Raw genomic sequence first — 17,898 nt, forward strand, 5'->3', positions numbered from 1 at the left:
TATCCTCATTTCTTTTCCCACATCTTACAAGTATTCTTGTATTGTCACACTTCTCAAAGTAGAGTTGATACCCATTGTGGACTACGTAGTTTTGGATACAAAACTTCAGCTGTGTAACATTCTAAAAAATATCACCAAGTTTTGGTTCCATTTTGTCCCATCTTGTTTTTGGATCATGTATTATGTACTTTTTTATCACCTGTTCTTGCTCTTTTTCATCTTCATCACTTTGCAAGTCACCACCATGATACACTTGTGCTCTTACATCATTAGTCAAACTAAAGTTTCTAATATTTTCATCAGTTCGTAACACATTAAGAAATGCATCCTTACACTTGTCCAATGGAGTAACGAACTCTTCGTCTGGTTCATGATCCATGTAGATGCCATGAAGCTCAAAATCCATCTCATTAAGACTAGAGAAAGGCTCGCGTAAACCAAAAAATGGGTCTGTGTTGCCTTCGTCTTTTGAATCCCAATCCATCATAACAACCTGAAAAAACACACATTATCGTTTAACCTCTGAAGAACAAAGAACTGTAATAACACAATCTTCAAAGAAATTACACATACCCTGTGAAATCGACTCTCCAATAACCTAATCTTCTTCAAAAATCCCTAATTTTGCGATAAATGATGTCGATTTTCTGAAGGATTCTGAGAAAGTATACATTTACGTGCAAAAGGTTGAGATAAGGTGATGGGTGCACAGACGTAATGTCCGTGCCAACTCCTCAATTAAGTGCCAAATCAGCACATGGGTAACCGGCTACTAAGGGTCCAACCTGTTAAATGAGATATTTGATACATTTAGTGAAAGTATCCAACTTTAATACCCCAAAAACTCATCCAAGGGTAAAACCGATATTTTTTGAAAAACTTAAGGGCTTTTATGACAATTTCCCATAAAGAACATTTATATAATTTTTGGGTTTTTTCAAGTTGTAATAAGATATTTTGAAATAACAATCCAGCTTTGGAAAGTAACTGGGTCGGGTCAAGGCGGTGATTGGGCCATTGGGCATACCCTTTGGCCTTTGGATGGCGGCCCAATTAAAAACCATTCGTGAAATTTGCTCCCAGCAACTAGAAAATAAATCTTCGTTCGATCAGAGTTTCAAAGAACGAGAAGATCACCATGGATGATGAAGAAAGAGGGCCAAGGTTAAGCAAGAGATTCTCAGACAAAACTGCCGATGGAGAAGTTGATTACAAAACTAAGTCGGGAACTGCTTGGTCTCATTCTTACCTTAATCAAAAGCCATGGCATCCTCTCTCCTACCCTAACCAACGCCGCAAATGGATTGCGGAACAGACTAACGCCCAACAAGAACGTCGTGCCGAAGAAGTTGCCCGTGAGGTAATTCTAGGTCAATTCACTATTTATTGAAGCATTTGTTCAATTTCCCCAATTACTCATCTGTCGGATTGCTCCAGATTTATCCCTAATGCGCATAACCTCCTGTTTTGTAATGGTTTCGTCACGCAGTATGCTCAAGAACAGGAGTTTTTCCGCCAGGCTGCCCTTGTTTCAAAAAAAGAGAAGGAAAAAGTGAGGTTTCGCATCTGTTTTCCATTGTTTAGAATATTTGTGAGCTTGAAGTTTGATAGAGTCTTAGGTTTGATTTCATGTTAATCCGACTTAATTTTAATTGACCTGCAAATTTGAAGATGGAGATGATGAAAGCTGTTAGCTTCATGTATATCCGACCACCTGGTTATAATGCTGAAAGCGCCAAAGCTGCAGAGATTGCTGAGGAGAAGAAAATTCAGGAACCCTCACAAGATCCACGTTCAGAGGACACAGAGGCAGCCCATATGTAATTGATTATGTCTATGCTTATCATATTACTGATTGCATTTCAATGATTTTCCAATATAAAATAACTTATAGCTATGCTTCTGTTGCAGGTTGCAAAATCCAATTCCACCCGATGATCAAAAGAAGAAGCCAAGACCTAAAGATGTTTTTGGTCGTGTCCTACCAACAGAAGAACAATTTGAAGCCCTTAAAAATGCCCCAAAGTTCGTATTCTGAGTATTGCAGATTGTGTAATAGAAATGAAATGACAACATTTTTTTTTTCAGGCTAGAGACGGGTGTAGCTGGAAGGGCAAGGCCATTTGGAATTGAAATAAGGAATGTAAAATGTGTGAGATGTGGAGCTTATGGGCACCAAAGTGGTGATAGAGAATGTCCATTGAAGGATGCTATAATGCCTAATGAAGAAAGCCGATTGAAAAGAGATGATCCGTTAACTGCTATTATAGCTCAAACAGAAGCATCTGAGGTGATTATATTTTGAATTTTTAGCATAATAGGTCCTATCTTTTATAATCACTGTAAAGGATTCTGATATGTAAATTCATTTTGCTTTGCAGCCTCTTAAGTGGGAGTTAAAACAAAAGCCTGGAATGAGTCCACCTCGTGGTGGGTTCAGACCAGATGATCCAAATCAGCAGATTGTTGCAGAGGATATATTTGATGAATATGGAGGTAAGCTTAACTGTAAACTAAACTCCAAACACACACACACATATGTAGCTTATATTAGATTGTACATTGTATAGAATATTGATATCCTGTGTACTACTATGTGTAGGGTTTCTTGGTGAGTCGGTTATCCCTGATCTGCTAGCTAACTTCTCTACAAGCAAGCATAAGAAGTCTAGTGGCAAGAGAAAACACAAACACAAACACAAAGACAAAGTGCGCTCACCACCAACGATTAGTCATCATAAACACAATTTGTCTGATGATGATGATGATGATGATGATGGGGGAAGGAGGTTAAAGAAGAGTAAAAGTGAACAGAAGAAGAAGAAGAAACAAATACAGTCTGAATCAAGTTCATCAGAAGATGATGATAGGAGTAGGAGGAGAAAAGGGAGTGGACATAGGCGGCGTGAAAGTTCAGACTCTGATCAGCAACAAAGATATGGAAGTCGTCACCGTAGCCATCATCACCGCCACCGTAGACGTGCTGATTCATCACATTGAGATTGTACACTTGTTTGACATTTTTTTTCTTTTTTGTATTTTTATGACATTACTAAGGTATTGTTTATTTTTATAAAAGAGTTTAATGTAGACAAGATTTAGGGGTTCTTTCCTTTTTTTCCTGTTAAGTTATCCCTTTTCCCCGTTAAGTGAAGTCTTGTAGGAGTAAATTGGATGAATGAATATTTGGATAAAATTGGATAACAAGGTCTAAGATATATAGTCTATAGTCTGGATCGAATAAACTGGTTGAATGAGACTAAATAATCATTTTATGGTTGCATTCATTCCACAAACAAGCGGGGACAAAAAGGTAAAGAGTTGGTGTCTGAAATCATTATGTTAAGTTTTTTTGATTTAACTGTTTTTTTCTTGGGAAAAAAAGATAAAGAGTTGGTGTTTGAATTCATCATGCTAAAATTTTTGATTTAATGATTTTTTTTTATTGGAAAAAAGGTAAAGAGTTGGTCTCTGAATTCGTTAAGTTAGGTTTTTTGATTGAATGGTTTTCTGATTCAATCCATTAAGTCAATTTGTCATGATTTTACACCGTTGCATTCCACAAGAAGTGTTGGGGTCTTTTTAACATTACTGTAACGATGAGGGTGTATTTGCAATTTAAACATAAACCAGGGACTCGGGGAGGAAGGGAAAAAGAGATGCTGGGTCAAAGCTCAAACTCATTAAGTTTAGTACTAGTCTTCCCTCCATTTTCGTCAGGGTCTAGGGTTTTACTGGAGTGTTGCGAAACTCAAGAAATTTTGCAAGCAGCTAAAGTTGAAAAATGGCGTGGTCGATTCGGGCTTTCCATCAAGGTTGCAGAGTTTTGATGGCAGCCGCCAACAGCTCCGCTACCGCCACCGCCACCGCCACCGCCGCTGCACCCAAGCGTGGCCGCCCCGCCGGTATTCTCAAAGTTGTTCCAGTATCTCAACCTCTTGGAGAGTTTCTCGGCGTCTCTGAAGTTTCTCGAACCGACGCTGTGAAGAAAGTTTGGGGCTACATCAAGAGTAATAACCTACAGGTTCGTGATTCCAACTTTATCATTTCTTTACACTCTGTGATCTTCGTGTAATTTTCGTATATATATTACATGAAAGAGGATCAGTAACTTAAGGTTTGTAGAAAGTTTACACCTTGTGCTCAAGGCTTGTTACAACCACAGGCTTGCATGTTTCTTTCCTTTTTGGTTAGGGGAAGGAATGAATCGAATTTATTGGGGATTTGTTGGCTTGAAATTGTCTAGTAATTGCTTCCTTACAGCTTAAAAGTGATTAGTTCATCAATTCAATATGGATTATATAATGTATGTCCGTATCTTTCCATGAAATTAAGACATTTTATTATTAGTCAAATAGATTTTTAAACGTTTATTCCCAATCAAATATTGCAACTTGAAGGGTTTGCTGAATTCTGTTGTCATATCATTGTGCAGAACCCATCGAACAAGAAGGAGATTTTGTGTGATGCCAAATTGAAGACAATATTCAATGGGAAGGACCAAGTTGGATTCTTGGAGATTGCTAAGTTATTGTCCCAGCATTTTGTCAAGTCTAGCTAGCTGATGCTGTTATGGTAATGAACGACAATAATACCCTTTATTTCAAAATGTTACATGGTTTCTAGGTGGTTTTTGGGTGTTGGTGGATTCTAGGGTGTGACACTCAAGTCACAACCTTGTGTTTTGTATGTTAATGTGCTACATTTGAAGTTACCAATGTGGCTTTAAAAAAAAGAATCTAAAACCAAAGGCATATGTAGTGTACTTATCAATTTTGCTACTTATAAACCTTTATCTGTTTACAACTAACTCACAAGTATTTATCACTTCCTTAGAACTTAATGAATCCTAGATTCATTTTGAAGTTCAAAGGCTCAAACACATGAAGATTTCGTCCCTTATGCATCAATTCCATAATAATCCTCTAATTTTGGTGTTAGGGTTATACCTTCGATTCCATAATAATCCTCTAATTTGGAGTATACTTTGAAGATTTCGTCCCTTATGCTTCCAAATCGATAAATTTGCCTCTAAAAACTCAAGAAGGAACCGTGTTCTCATCTTAAAACACATTGGTTATGTAACTCTAATGCGACTTCTTGATAGCTTCCAAGCCATGTAAACCGTCGATTTGGCCATTTTTACCCTTCTCGACCCACAATAGCAACCTAGTTTGCGCTCAACTTTTAGTGACATTTGTATACTTTTAATGCACATTTGTACTCTTCAATTATTTTTAACCACTTGGAACGCTTTATACTTGCTAGCTATTTCACTATTTGTGTACAATGTTCATTTGTTTTGAGGATAAAGTGATAAACTACATAAATCATCCTTGTGGTTATGTGAAATTTACAAATCAGTTCATAAACTTGATTTTTTAACCTTTACAAGTCTTGAAAATAAAACCAATATAATCCACTTCCTTCCTTTGGGTATAACCATTTGACCACAATATCCTGCAATTAGCTTCGATTTAAAAATAACATTATACTTTGTAAAAGACTAAACTTCTATAAAGCATGTAGCAAAAACCCCAACAAACTTAAAACATTTTAAATAGCAATATGTTTACAGTTTTCTAATCAACCATCAAAACATAAGTAACATATAAATCTTTAGCCACATTTCCATCTCTTGTAGTAAAAAAATATACTTCGACAATATCCACACCCCCTGCAAAAATTTGACGAATATTGTGTGGTTTGTGAGTTCATGATTTATGTATAAAGGAGCAACTAAGGAAACGAGGCTGGGTGTTAGGCTGGTGGGTACACCCCACATGGTTGTGTGATAGCCACGATAACACCGCCTCACCCTGTAAAAATTATGCAGGCAAGCCTCTCATTGTGGAAATTAACCAAGAATCACCTTTCTCTCTCTCTCTCTCATATATATATATATATATATATATATATATATATATATATATATATATATATATATATATATATATATATATATATATATATATATATATATATATATATATATATATATAATTGAACTACATCTACAAAACAATATTCTCTTCAAATATTTTCCAAAATGGATTTAAACAATTTAGCCAACAACACCATCCCTAACATGCACAAGTAATCAATTGTGGCTAATAACTTCAAATACATCCACCATATGTTACATATGTTAGAAATAGTGTCCAATGTCATTAAATATTTTAATAATATTTCTATTAATAGCAAAGTATTTTGGATTGTCATCAAAACCCAAATGCAATAATCTAGAAGCTTATGGAGATATGATGGGGATAGTTTTAGAGAGTCCCTGATAGGGATAAGGCAGATTTTGAATTAGATAAGGATTATCCTGAAGAGTTTGATTGTCTTGAGGATTTATCTATTGCATATAAATAGACTGTTAGTTTCCAATGTCTCGCTGTTGATTCCCTTTGTAAAAATCGTCCACATCTCTCCCTCTCTCTTAGAAGTCAAAAAATCATAATCTCTCTCTTAGGGTCAGTGATTTTCGATTATACCTTCCTAAGGGGTTTTCCTTATTGGCTTTTGGTGTTTGTATCTGACTACATTAGAAGGATTCTACTTTGGGTCCTTCATTCATTGCAAATTCCGTCATTCATAAGGTCTCAATCGAAGAAGCAAGAGGTTAGTATTCTTCTTTTAATATGTGTTTGAAAGTACATTGTTATAACTAGTAAAACCTAGATTTTAGGATGCATGCATACTTAGGTAATTTTTGTTTGTTGCCATGATTAAGTGTATTGATGCCAATAAAACTCAATACCATAAACATATTTGGTTTTGATTCTCCAACATTGTTTAACCAACTACAAGTTTGGCGCCCCTATCTTCTCACCTAACCAATTTCAATTTCAAGGCTTCCAAACGTATTACCATCGCAAAACCTAATCCCACCTTATTTCCTAACTTCAATGCTTTTCCTGAAACCCAACCCACAACAAGCTGAAACTCGAATATGTTTTGGAAACTCATCTCTCAACCCACTCAAAACCTAAGCATGTAGCCAAACAATCCTAACAAAGAAGAAAAGGTAGGAAACCGTTTCAATTGTGGACAACCAAGGAAGAAATAACATTGGCCAAATTTAACCTATCAAAGGACACATCGACCGATAATTCACAAGCGGGTCAATATTTATGGAAACAGTTAGAAAAGTTTTCATCGGGAACGGGGTGTGGCGAATAGCACAAAAAATCCAACTTATCACCAAGTATCGAGAGATGAACAAAGCAGGGACGAAGTTCAGCGATTTGTACAATAATCTAAAAATTACAACGATAAAGTGATCAATCAAACGAAAACATTTTCGTCGCGACACTCAAAATCATCATGATCCAGGTTCTACCGTGTTCTCTGAAATGGCTCGAAGTGGAGGCATTACACAAGAAACCGGTGGCTCGAAAAGAACGAAAGCATCTAACTTAGCTTACACAACTTCATCCGATACTCGAGTCATATTCAACCTTGAAATTCAAGAAATAACATGCCCGAATAAAGCGAAAAAGAAAGGGTGTTTATCTAGTGTAGCGAGATATCAACAAAACGAACATTTAGAGAAATTGAGAGTTACATTCCAACAATATAATTTGATTTTGACGTGTATTTGGAGTTTGATAAAGAAAATCGGCTAAAAAGCAAAAGTGCATGAAGAAAAACGACAAACACGCTACGAAAAACAACCACAAAGACACAAAAAAAAAATTAGGCTTGTTTTAATTATTTTATGTATTTTTAGTATTTTAGTTTTGAATTTATGGAAAATATCGTGTTCTTTATTTATTTTTTTTTTAAATTTCTTTATATGTTTTACTAAAAAAGGGTAAGAGTTGTTATCATTTCTAAGGTGAGAGGAGAGTTCATTTCTAAAGGTGAGGGGAGAATGTGGAAAAATAATGTGATGGTGATTTAACAGAACAAATAAAATATTTGGTGAAACTATACCTTTAGTTTCTTTCACAATAGACCTATTTGAGCGTTTTCCCATTTCTAAAAGTTCATGAAATTTGAAAAAACTATTGTTTTAAGCTTTTTCAAATATCTTGTTAATTACCAAGCTATTTCCTTGAGACTCTTCAACAATTTGGTGGAACTAATAGTTTTTCTACAGATTAGAAATTCATAATGACATAATAGTCCTATAAATAAACAACATAAAAAAGGTCTTCTATTATTGTTAAGACAAATTAAGTCTTTTTTTTTTTTCACTTTAAAGTTTTCATGATAAAACTTTCATAATGCACTTAGACCCCCTTGCAGAATCATAGGGGCAGCACCACTAACGGGTCTAAGGGACAGAGCCCCTAATAGTGGTCGATGAGTACCGCCCCAAAAGGTCTTCAAAATTTTAAATTGGAATCATAGTGGAAAATTCAGATTTTAATAGGTAATTATGGTAAATTTGGCAAAACTTGTCGGTCTTGAAAACCATTGATTATGTCATTAATTTTTGGACTACTTAACTAATTTGGAAGGCGGAAACCTTGATTGTCAAGTATAAATAAGACTCTTCTCTTTGAGCCAAGACACACCCTTCTCAGCTCTTATTTTTCTCTGACGACTTCGTAATTTTTCTAGCAATTTAACTTATGTTTTTCTGCCCAGATCTGTAAGTGTCTATGAATTTTTTGTAACCAAAACATATAGAATATCAGAAATGTGAACCTATGCGATCTATCAGAAATTCGAATCTCTACCACAACCCTTCTAAGCCCTAACGTGTTATGCCTCTCTCATTCTCTATTTTGACATTTGTGTCATGTCAAGACCACCTTATTTCCTATCAATATTTCATAGAGTAAATTACACGAATGGTCCCTATGGTTTAGGGTAATTTGCATGTTTGGTCCCTAACTTATTTTTTTAATTCGGAAGGTCCCTAATGTTTATTTTTGTTACACGTTTGGTCCCTGTCTTACCTAAAATGACTTTTTTGCCCTTGATTTTTTAATTTATTTAAATAAACACACCCCCAACCCCACTCCCCTCACCTTACCTTACATACACTATAATTTTTAGCTATTTAAATAATAGTCTTTTTAGGTAAAATAGAGACCAAGCGTGTAACAAAAACAAATACTAGGGACCAAGCGCATAACAAAAACAAACAGTAGAAACCTTCCAAGTTAAAAAAATAAGTTAGAGACCAAGCGCGCAAATTACCCCAAACCATAGGGACCATTCGTGTAATTTACTCTATTTCATATAAATGCTCAATGTACACTCCTTTTATGCATATTCTCAACATGGAAAAGAGACAAGGCATCAAGGAATGATTATGGCGTGGCTCCATCCTAGTCGGAGTCAATGAACGCGACCACTTTGCTAGTCGTTGGGGTGTTCCTTTCGGGCAACGCCGTGTAGGTACATGTACAATGGCGGAGGCATGCACCTAGCCTTAGTCTTAGGTGGGGTAGAGCCGTGGAGCCATATAGGGCTTACTATATTTAACACAAAAAATAACTTAAAAAAAATAAAAGAAACATAAAAGTAGAGAAGTCATTTTTTATATCAGATGGGACAAATACCATAACAAAAATCAAACTTAAAGACCAAGACCATTAGCTGTGAAAAAAAAACAAAAATCAAACTTAAAGACCAAGACCATTAGCTGTGAAAAAAAAAAATTACTAGACTTACAACTTTGACTGCCATAACAAAAATCCATTTGATTTCTTTGCATTTTCATATTAATCGTATCGGTTATCTTTTCCTTTGCTTGCGAAGCAATTCCATTTCAGGCTTCCAGCTGACATTTTATATACTCTCACTTGAGCTCAAAGCAAAATCACACAATCCTTTAAAAAGATAGCAGAAAAATGAGCGCTACTGATCACTCAAATGAAGAAGAACGCTTCGACATCCTCACTAAAACTGGTCAAAAAACCGGTATCTCCAAACCCAGGTCAGATTTCATAATTCTTTTCTACAGTTTTTGATTTCATAACTGTTTTCATCTTCGAGGTGGACTACATTTGAAAGGGTTCTATAATATATGTTTCTAGGGCTTCCTGATCATGCTAGAACTCCCAGGGGTGTTTGGATGTGTGTCAAAACTCTAAACTTATTATTGTGATTTGAAGTTCAATATCAATGTTAGAGTGTTCGGGAAACTGATTATGATTCCGATTGTTGATTAGTTAAGGTCAAAATAATCAGATGTTGAGATTAATTTGAAATCACCCAGCCATCCCTCTAAGTCACAATTACTGTTTAATCTACCTTGTACAGAGGAGCTGTTCACAGAGATGGGGATTATCACCGAGCTGTTCATGTGTGGATTTTTGCTGAAAGTACACAAGAACTTCTTCTACAGAAACGGGCTGACTGCAAGGATTCATGGCCTGGATTATGGGATATCTCTAGTGCTGGTCATATATCTGCTGGGGATTCATCTCTTATCACTGCCAGGTAAATTATTGAACTCTCATGGAAGCAAATTTTGGATCTAATCATTGATATAAGTAACTAATTCACTGTTATATGTTTATTGTTTGCAGGAGAGAGCTTCAAGAAGAGCTTGGTCTGACACTCCCAAATGATGCCTTTGAATTACTTTTTGTTTTCCTGCAACAGAGGTAGACTTTACTCTCTTATTAACATGTTTTTCATTAAGCTACAGAGATTAAATGTTCTGATTATCATTCCATGATTTGCTATCGTTATAAATTTGTAATTGCAGTGTCACAAATAATGGTAATTTCATTAACAATGAATTCGATGATGTTTATCTCGTTACAACAGTATCCCCAATTCCCTTGGAGGCTTTTACTCTTCAGGTGATGTATAATTCAGTCATTGTTTATTTTGGGAATATATACCAAAATTTTATAAAGTTATTGAAAATTTAAAATCTAAACATGTTTTTGTTCCATTTCTTTCAGGAATCTGAAGTTTCTGCTGTTAAGTATATCTCCATTGAGGAGTATAAGCAAGCCCTTGCTAAAGAAGATCCTGAGTATGTTCCCTACAGTCTAGAGGGGCAATATGGTCAACTTTTTGACATAATTATGAAAAGGTACCATTGCAATGTGGAATCACCAAGTTTGGATCTTCAAAAGAAGCTCAATCATTATGCTCCTATCTCGCTTACTGCAGAGGTTGTATAATTGTATTCTCACTTTAGCATCAATTTTACTACAATATGAATTATTTTTTTAATATGAATATCTTTATTCTTTTTCCACAGTTGACCGGTTTGACCAAGGAGGACAAGGAAGCATTAGTGTTACTCATTCATGCTGCAAGAATGATGGATGATATTTTCCATCAGCAGGTTTTGTTCAGCAATCCATCTCTAAGAGAATGGTTAAAGGGGAATGCTCATAAGTCTCATTTTGACAAGTTGAAATGGAGTTATTATTCAGTAAACAAAAGCCCATGGTAAGACCCTGTTCTACAAGTACCTTATAAGACCACTCATCATATCTTTGGTATTTGTGTAAATTAAGGTTATTTGGTTTTGTAGGTCTTGCCTTGATGAAAATGAAGCATTTTTGACGACTGCAGACTCTGCCATTAGATTACTTCCGGAATCAACAAAGCCGATTCCAGGGTGGAATGGAATTGAATACAAGGCTGCCTTTCCCTTGAAGAAACCACCTGGTGCTAATTTCTACCCCTCAGACATGGATAAAATGGTAAAGTTTTTTTTTTTTTATTTTTACAAGTGGCAAAGTTGTAAATTATTGCTTGTTGACTCAGAGCTTTCTTTTTGAATTAGGAATTTGAGTTGTGGACAAAAGGGCTTTCAGGTGATGAAAAACAAGATGCAGCTGGATTTTTCAGTGTTATTAAAAGGCATAGTGATTTGCATTCCAATAATAAAGTTACTCCTTCCAGTGATCTCTATAGCATTCCTTATTCTCAAGAGTATTCTGCAATTCTTTCAAAAGCTGCTGAATTATTGCATAAAGCAGGTGATTTGACAAGTTCACCTAGGTAAGAAAAGAACAGTGTTTGCTAAATTTTTTAGACTCCATGTTATAAGAAAGTAAAAGTGTTTTAATGTCATTTATGGTTTTATAGTTTGAAGAAACTTCTACATAGCAAGGCTGATGCTTTCCTTTCAAATGACTACTATGACTCGGATATAGCCTGGATGGAGTTGGTTAGTTGCTAATTTTTTAGAGTAAATTACATTTTTAGTCCCTGAGTATAGTTCATTTTTTCAGTTTTGGTCCCAAAAAATTTTCTCTTGTAATTTTGATCCTTATTTGAGGTTTTTATAATATTTTGGTCCCTGTTCCAAGTAAAATGACTATACTTTTGTGACCAAAATTGCAAAAACCAGCTATACTCAGGGAGCCAAAAATAGTCATTTCACTTCGAACAGGGACCAAAATTGTTACAAGAACCTCAAATAAGGGCCAAAATTGCAAGATAAAACTTTATAGGACCAAAATTGCAAAAATCAGCTATACCTGGAGACCAAAAATTAGATTACTTTTTTTTTAAACCCGATTATAAAATGGGTCGAAATTGCCACCTCCAGGACCTTGTCACATTTATAATAATGAATCAAAAGTTTAGCAAAATCAAGTTTAAATCTTCATTCACTAATAAAAAAATTAGTTTGTTCAGTATTTAAATGTTTTTTTTAATAGTGTACATCTTTCTTGTTTTAAAGGATTCTAAGGTGGATGTTACTATTGGCCCATATGAGACTTATGAAGATGTACTATTCGGATACAAGGTATTATATATAGTTTTTGTTATATTTACAATCTTTTTGGTTTTAGTACATGTTCTTTGTGTTGATTTTTTGTTATATTTACTAAGAAATAATGTTTTTAAAAATCTTTCTTAGGCCACATTTGAGGCGTTTATTGGAATTCGGGATGATAAAGCAACTGCTCAAGTTAAACTGTTTGGAGACCATTTACAGGTGCAATTTTAGATTAAACCTTAATTTATTTTTCCTGTATATCCAATTAATTAAAATTATGTAGATTTTGGAGCAAAATCTTCCATTGGACACCATTTATAAATCATCAGAAGTAATATCCGCACCTATACGTGTCGTGCATCTTGTTTATAATTCAGGGGTGAGTCTTTTAAAATTACAATTTGTTATTTTTTTTTTTAAATTTTGATATTAGTCATTAAACAAAATGATTTAAAAGATTAATAATGTAATTGCAGGATGTGAAGGGTCCTCAAACAGTTGCATTTAATCTTCCAAATGATGAGCGAATAGTAAAAGATCGCGGCACATCAATGGTGATGCTGAAGAATGTTTCTGAGGCTAAGTAATTAAATACATTCTTTTACTTTTTCTTTTTTTTTTCTACTACCTACATTACATATATTCTTAAAATTTATCTATTTATTTTGAAAACAGGTTCAAGCTTATTCTGCAGCCTATAGCTGATGTATGCATTATTAAAGAACAACGGGAACTTGTTGACTTTGACTCTTTTTTCACTCACACAATTTGCCACGAGTGTTGTCATGGGATAGGACCACATACCATAACACTTCCAGATGGTGAAAAGTCAACTGTGAGATTGGTGGGTTTCTTTTTCTTTTTATTTTTACCAAATTAATAATCTTTATAAAATTATAATCAATTTATATGAATCAACAAACAGGAGCTACAAGAACTCCATTCAGCTTTGGAAGAAGCCAAAGCCGACATTGTTGGTTTGTGGGCCCTAAAATTTCTTATTGATAAGGTCAGCAGTTTGTTGATATATATATTTTTTAATTAATATATTAATTTGTGTAAAGTAAATTTGAAAATGATGAAAAGTTGACCATTGGGTTGACCAGGGTGTGCTTCCAAAGAGCCTGGTGAAGTCGATGTATGTTTCTTACCTTGCAGGTTGCTTCCGGTCTGTACGTTTTGGGTTAGAGGAAGCTCATGGGTACTCCACTCGATTTCTTTATATATTAATCTGATTATTTTTTTTTTATTTCTTAATTAATTATGTTGAAAATTTTTGTTATCAGAAAAGGTCAAGCTTTACAATTCAACTGGTTATTTGAGAAAGGGGCATTTGTTTTACATCCTGATGAAACATTTTCTGTAGACTTCGATAAGGTAGCGTGGGTTTTCTTATCATTTATAAAATATAGATCAAGTTTCTATGGGGTGATAATGAAAAATTACTTTTGACTTTTTTTTTTTACTGGTTTGATAAATGATAGATTGAAGATGCAGTTGAGGGGTTAAGTAGGGTTATACTAACAACACAAGGAAAAGGGGATAAAGATGCTGCTCGACAACTTCTTACAAAATACTGTGTCATGACACAGCCTTTAAAACTTGCTTTGAAAAAACTAGAAATGGTTCAGGTAAATTACTTAACATGTATTTACTACTATTTAGTAATATATAACTTTAATTATCCCTTATATTTACTCCTTATTTTATTTTGATTTGTATTTTGCAGGTTCCAGTGGATATAATACCGGACTTCCCAGTTGCTGATAAATTGCTACAAGAGAAGTCATAAATTTTAATTTATTTATTTTTTTTTAATTTTGTTGTTACTTGTACTTGTTGAAACCAACTTTTTGGCCAAAAGATAAAGTCGCTTGACTAGTTCTCATATTGTGAAAAATGAGATTTTACCATTGTTATCATTTAAAAATGTCCTTAGTTTGTCCTGTTCAAGAGCAAATGTCTGTCATTTTTTGCAACGTCAAAAAATTTAGCATTGAATATTAAAAGAAACATGGAACACCCATTTGGAAATGATATGTGGCTGTTAATGATTATATATTATTTTGTGATTTTTTTCGTAACAGTGTTTTGTTGATCAAATCTGATGGATTATGATGCCTATATAGATAATTAATTTTCCAAGGAGATGAATAATTAGAGATTTTACTCATACGTTTCTCTTATGATTGCATGTTTAATTTATAAACTTATAGCTTATGTGTAAGTTATAGAGTAAAGTGGATTTAATCCATTGAGTTATAACAAATGTTATATTCATGATATTACATATACTTATGTTTACCTTAAACTAAGATTTTACTCGCTGCATGTTGTGGCGACAGGAATATGTTTAAGTTGAATTTTGACGATTGTATTGATAAACGTTAGACACTGTTGGATCTGTTGGTAGATTAATATTAGGAGGTCGGTGCCACTGAATAACTTCGGTTTATACCGTCGAATGAAAATATATTATATGTGATAGAACTCATATGTAGGAAACTTATATAAAAATGAGCACAGAAACATACACAAAATTTACATCAAAATGTAAGCCAAACTTGAATTTATATTGACACGTATATAAATAAGCAAGTAAGATTATTTTATAAAGATAACATATGAAAGTTCAAATAATAAAAAATGTATTATATGTGATCGACTCATACATAAGAATCATATATAAAACAAGCAAGGGCGGACGTAGTAGGTGTCCAGTGTGGCACCGACAACACCTACTTTTCTGTCCACAGTGAGAATTTTTTCGATTTTTTTATCTATTTTTTCTACGTTGGCAACACCTATTTCAACCTCGGCAACACCTCCTATGTATTTCTGCGTCCGCCCCTGAAAACAAGCACGCAAACGTAAAAAAACTTATGTCGCAAAACTTATAGTCAAGCTATTGTAAAACTTATAGTCAAGCTACCGGAATGCGTTAGTTTTTGGGATCGTGAAGTACAAGAGAGATTTGATGTTTGATTCTATTGTCTCGTTTTATTTTAATTGGTTTTGTAGTAGGAATTGTAAAGTTAGGAAAACTATAATCGGGTGGCTTCAAAATCCTCTCATGAACTAATTGTTCTCGTTTTGTTTTGGCAAACTGCCAGCTAGTTTTTTTTTTTTTTTTAATTTGCATTGCAGTTCCAAAAAGAATATATATTATCAGAAATAAACACAAAATTTAGAAAATGAAGGGTCGAAGGTAACAGTATACAAAGTGCAAAATTGAAGGGTAAAAATGACATTGTAAAAAGTAGAGGGGTGTAAAATGTCATTTTATAGAATAAGGGTTAATAGCAATAAAACATAGAAGAAAAGGTTTAAAATGGAAAAATAAAAAAGTAAAAAGGAGGGGGTGTAAAATGACAATTTATATAAGAGTTAATAACAATAAAACATAAAAGAAAAAGGTTTAAAATGGTAAAATAGGAAAAGTAAAAGGGACGAAAACTAAAAGAAATGGCCACCGACATTTGTCTTTAGAATAGATATAATGTCATTACAACTATGGTATAAATTAGAGATGGAAATGGGACGGGGTTGATCATCCCTGTCCTCATTCCTGAGTGTCTAATCTCGTCCCCATTTCCAGTCCTATCCCCGATGGATGTGGGGAATCAAATCTCCTCTCCTTTATATTTTGAGCTTTTCCCCGGCCCATCCCAACCCATCCCCAATCTATCAACATAATAAACTCAACTTATTCAAAAAAAACCAAGTTTAATTAGTGATCAGAATCATATGCTATAAACAGATTCTGTTTACATAAATCATAAAGTTTTACAAGCATCAAAACAAAAAAGTGTCGATTTGGTATACAGATCGACGAATAAAGTGACGATTGATGAACTCTTGAAATTGGAAACATAATTTGGTATATGGACTCTATCTCTAATGGTCTATATGGATCAATTCATTTTAATGGACTTAATTCAAATTATATATATATATATATATATATATATATATATATATATATATATATATATATATATATATATATATATATATATATATATATATATATAGTCATCAAAGCGGAGGCGATGAGGGTTGGAGATTGTTATACCCGGCCCCGACCCCATCCTCAGTTTTAGCTTAAATAGGGATCCCCGTACCCGGTACCCGTTTTGGCGGGGAATACCCGATCCCAATCGGGACAGATCAACCAGGTTCCCCACCGGATCGGATGGAATTTCCATCCCTAGTAGAAATTATAATAGTATCCAATATGTTTACATGTGATAATAAACATTGCAAGAAGAATATGAAGCTATAATAAAAAGGTTATTCTTAACATTCTCCCAATTAACATGTTCTATAATTATGGTCTAGTCAATTTCATCTAAGGTATAAAAAAGCATATTTAGAAAAGATTTCTATAGTTTAGAAAGATTTCTATACTTAGATTATTTCAACATTTTCCGTTTTAAAATAATATTAATTATGACCTACTGATGATGAACTGTATACAAAAATATTGTTAGTTGTCGCTACAGTCATTAAATTTGTATAAAAGAAATTTGTCACTAGTGTCTTAATAAATTGTAGCGTCTTGATAAACCCTAAACTTGTCATTAGTGTTTTGATAAAATGTGCTCATTACACACAATTTTTCTACGGCTGATATTCATCCTTTAATCCATCGTTGACAGTGATACTCGCTCTTCGAAGAGTGATAGGCTAGTGAATTTTTTATTGGTAACATCCAGTTCGATAAAATAAAGTAAATTTTGTATATTTGGAGATAGAAAGAACGACATTTGAAAAAACAAGATACTATATTGTAATAGAATAAATGGATTATTATGAATTAAAACGATACTATAAAAACATATTTTTGTTTAGGACCTATGTCTACAAAAGAAAATGTTTAGCCACCAAAATGAAACACAAATGACTAACTTAACTGATAAACTTTCTATACCTAGCCATAAAGAATTAATCGAAACAAAAAGTTATTTAAGTACTCGGATGGATAAAAACTATTTCCAGACTAATTTGGAACAATGGGTCAAAGTTTAATGGTCTTTTCGATTTTTCATATTTTTTTGGTTTGGTAACTTTATTTTATTTAGTTATAAACTATAAAATAAAGAGAAAATTACAAAATTTAACTTAATTTTATAAACTTAAAAAAGAAGTTTAAGAAATTAATAACCATTGAAATAACAAATAGACCTTCATGGTATATGTGGTTTCTTCACTTAGAGTACAATTTTGGGTTA

General features: G+C 33.7%; 3 protein-coding genes across 4 annotated transcripts; all 3 read left to right on the forward strand.

Moving 5' to 3' along the window:
• The first annotated feature begins 1,095 nt into the window (after positions 1-1,095).
• LOC111882967 (uncharacterized zinc finger CCHC domain-containing protein At4g19190) lies at positions 1,096-3,108 on the forward strand. 2 transcript variants are annotated; one of them, XM_023879327.3, is made up of 7 exons: positions 1,096-1,360; positions 1,438-1,552; positions 1,672-1,820; positions 1,912-2,025; positions 2,089-2,290; positions 2,382-2,496; positions 2,603-3,108. In XM_023879327.3, exons 1-7 carry the CDS (start codon positions 1,197-1,199, stop codon positions 2,998-3,000), a joined length of 1,257 nt encoding a protein of 418 aa, XP_023735095.1. In that variant the 5' UTR covers positions 1,096-1,196; the 3' UTR covers positions 3,001-3,108. The 2 variants fall into 2 exon arrangements, with proteins under 2 accessions (XP_023735095.1, XP_023735094.1); XM_023879326.3 differs by having other exon boundaries at positions 1,097-1,360; positions 1,490-1,552.
• A 586-nt stretch (positions 3,109-3,694) lies between these two features.
• On the forward strand, positions 3,695-4,810 carry LOC111882968 (upstream activation factor subunit UAF30). Its single transcript, XM_023879328.3, has 2 exons — positions 3,695-4,024; positions 4,436-4,810. Exons 1-2 carry the CDS (start codon positions 3,785-3,787, stop codon positions 4,559-4,561), a joined length of 366 nt encoding a protein of 121 aa, XP_023735096.1. The 5' UTR covers positions 3,695-3,784; the 3' UTR covers positions 4,562-4,810.
• A 4,871-nt stretch (positions 4,811-9,681) lies between these two features.
• On the forward strand, positions 9,682-14,721 carry LOC111882965 (nudix hydrolase 3). Its single transcript, XM_023879323.3, has 19 exons — positions 9,682-9,901; positions 10,228-10,407; positions 10,497-10,574; positions 10,679-10,775; positions 10,881-11,096; positions 11,186-11,379; positions 11,465-11,636; positions 11,720-11,937; positions 12,025-12,106; positions 12,626-12,691; positions 12,806-12,883; positions 12,948-13,043; positions 13,141-13,247; positions 13,340-13,508; positions 13,590-13,673; positions 13,771-13,865; positions 13,951-14,041; positions 14,149-14,295; positions 14,394-14,721. The coding sequence occupies exons 1-19, from the start codon at positions 9,816-9,818 to the stop codon at positions 14,454-14,456; spliced, it is 2,319 nt and encodes a 772-aa protein (XP_023735091.1). The 5' UTR covers positions 9,682-9,815; the 3' UTR covers positions 14,457-14,721.
• The last annotated feature ends 3,177 nt before the right edge of the window (positions 14,722-17,898 follow it).

Source organism: Lactuca sativa, chromosome 6 (assembly GCF_002870075.4).
Source record: "Lactuca sativa cultivar Salinas chromosome 6, Lsat_Salinas_v11, whole genome shotgun sequence".
Taxonomy (NCBI): Eukaryota; Viridiplantae; Streptophyta; class Magnoliopsida; order Asterales; family Asteraceae; genus Lactuca; species Lactuca sativa.